Source organism: Mastomys coucha, unplaced genomic scaffold (assembly GCF_008632895.1).
Source record: "Mastomys coucha isolate ucsf_1 unplaced genomic scaffold, UCSF_Mcou_1 pScaffold16, whole genome shotgun sequence".
Classification (NCBI taxonomy): domain Eukaryota; kingdom Metazoa; phylum Chordata; class Mammalia; order Rodentia; family Muridae; genus Mastomys; species Mastomys coucha.
This window is the reverse complement of record NW_022196898.1, coordinates 64,228,348-64,230,105: the sequence shown is the minus strand read 5'-3', so window position 1 is coordinate 64,230,105 and position 1,758 is coordinate 64,228,348. Positions and strand designations below refer to the sequence as shown.

The following is a 1,758-nucleotide window of genomic DNA, read 5'->3' as shown; positions in this document are numbered from 1 at the left end:
ACACTGGACAGGAGAATTCTCATTCAGGACCACACACTGGACAGGAGAATTCTCATTCAGGACCACACACTAGACAGGAGAATTCTCATTCTTTGGGGAAACTGCAAGGGTCACCATGTGTGGAATATAATGGAGAAGTGTCCTTGGTGAAACCACCTTAGTGATCATAGTATGACTAAGTCTGGGTAAGGAAAGATCTCATTTTTCTTAAAACAAAACAAAAAAGCAAAACCACAATAATAATCATGACACACACAAATGACCATATTTCAAAAAAGAAGTAAATACGAACCTTCCTGTGGACTGGATTAGAAAGTGATTGTAGTTCAATGCTCACTCTAACGCTCCCTCTCCTGTAGGAAAAGACATGACCAACTCAGAAATGTTGAAGCAACATGAATTTTGCTATCTTTAACTTAAAATTTTGATCCTAAACCACAACAAGACTCCACAGGTGCCTCAGCTTATGAACAGGTTTTTACAAAGTACACTAGACATAAGTTTTAAGTCTGTATTGTTCCTCTAGTAAGTAACCTGGTAGTTTTTAATGGAAAACTAAATATTTGTCACTTCTAAAATAAAGATGCTGTGGACTAAATGTGAACAATCAGGGTACCTATTGCTAGTATTCTGGTAAATAACTTTACTGCCAGATTCTGAAAAGCATCTACTAAGAGACAGACCATCAATTCAGTAACAACTTTTAGGTCTAAAAATTACCATTTCAGTGATCAAACTGACTTACAAAGATATACCATCTTAAAAAGTTAAAATATTATAATGTTTGCTTTTGGTTGCCCCCCACCCCCACAGGGTTTCCTCTCATGCAGCACTTGCTGTCCTGGAATTCCTTCTCTAGTCCAGGCTGGCTTCAAACTCACAGGAATCCACCTGTCTCCAGAGTGCTGGGATTAAAGCATGTGCCACCACCACCTAGCTGTGTCTACATTATTGTTAGACTCAAGAAAATGACCATCAGTATCCTGTTACATATATTTTAATCAACATAAAATATTGTCTATGCAATTGTATCTCAGAAGTATTACCCTCAAGCTTACTATCTCATTCACAAGTAGCTCTAGTGTCCACACTGGCACAACCTCCACATTCTGTGCGTAGCCAGAACATTAAACTGAAAAACAAAATTAACTATTGAAGAATGTCTATGCATCTCAAAACTATTCTGCTAAGCTCAGTAACAATGGGTTTTCTCTGATGTGTGTGTGTGTGTGTGTGTGTGTGTTAAGGGGGGGGGGGAATAAACAAATTTGTGTTGAATGTTAATGGCCCCCATAGGCTTATATGTTTGAATATTTGGTCCCAAGTTGGTGGAAGTTTGAGAAGAACCGAATGTGGCCTTTAAGGGAGGGGCATGTCCCTCCAGGTGGGCTTTGAGGTTTGGGAGGCCTTACAGTCTCCTATCCTGCTGACTCTCAGCTGCTGCTTCAGCTACCTGCTACCTCCATCCACTCTGCCTTTCTGTCACCCTGGACCCTAACTCTGAAGTTTAAGTCTAAAAGAAGCCATTTCTTCTATATGTGACATTGGTCATGGCCTCTTATCACAGCAATAGAAAAGTAACAAAAATCTTCTAAAGATTTGGTTTAAGTGGTTTCCAGCTTCTACTCATCTACAACAGAAGTAAAAAGGACAGACAGACAGAGACCAAGTACTGATGAGCAAGGTGGGGACATGCCACGCACACTTTGCGTGAAGGCGGTATCTGAGGCGTAAACTTCAAGGAAAGTCAGTCTCCTG

The 1,758-nt window shown here is 40.2% G+C and overlaps 1 protein-coding gene across 4 annotated transcripts in view; it reads right to left on the bottom strand.

Annotated features, from left to right (window-relative positions):
- The window catches only part of Sass6 (SAS-6 centriolar assembly protein), a 35,128-nt gene that overhangs the window by 26,204 nt on the left and 7,166 nt on the right, over positions 1-1,758 (bottom strand). For all 4 annotated transcript variants that reach the window (XM_031375268.1, XM_031375270.1, XM_031375267.1 and 1 more), the window contains exon 2: positions 293-353. In XM_031375268.1, the coding sequence (XP_031231128.1) occupies positions 293-353 (61 nt within the window). The remainder of the gene's footprint in view (positions 1-292; positions 354-1,758) is intronic.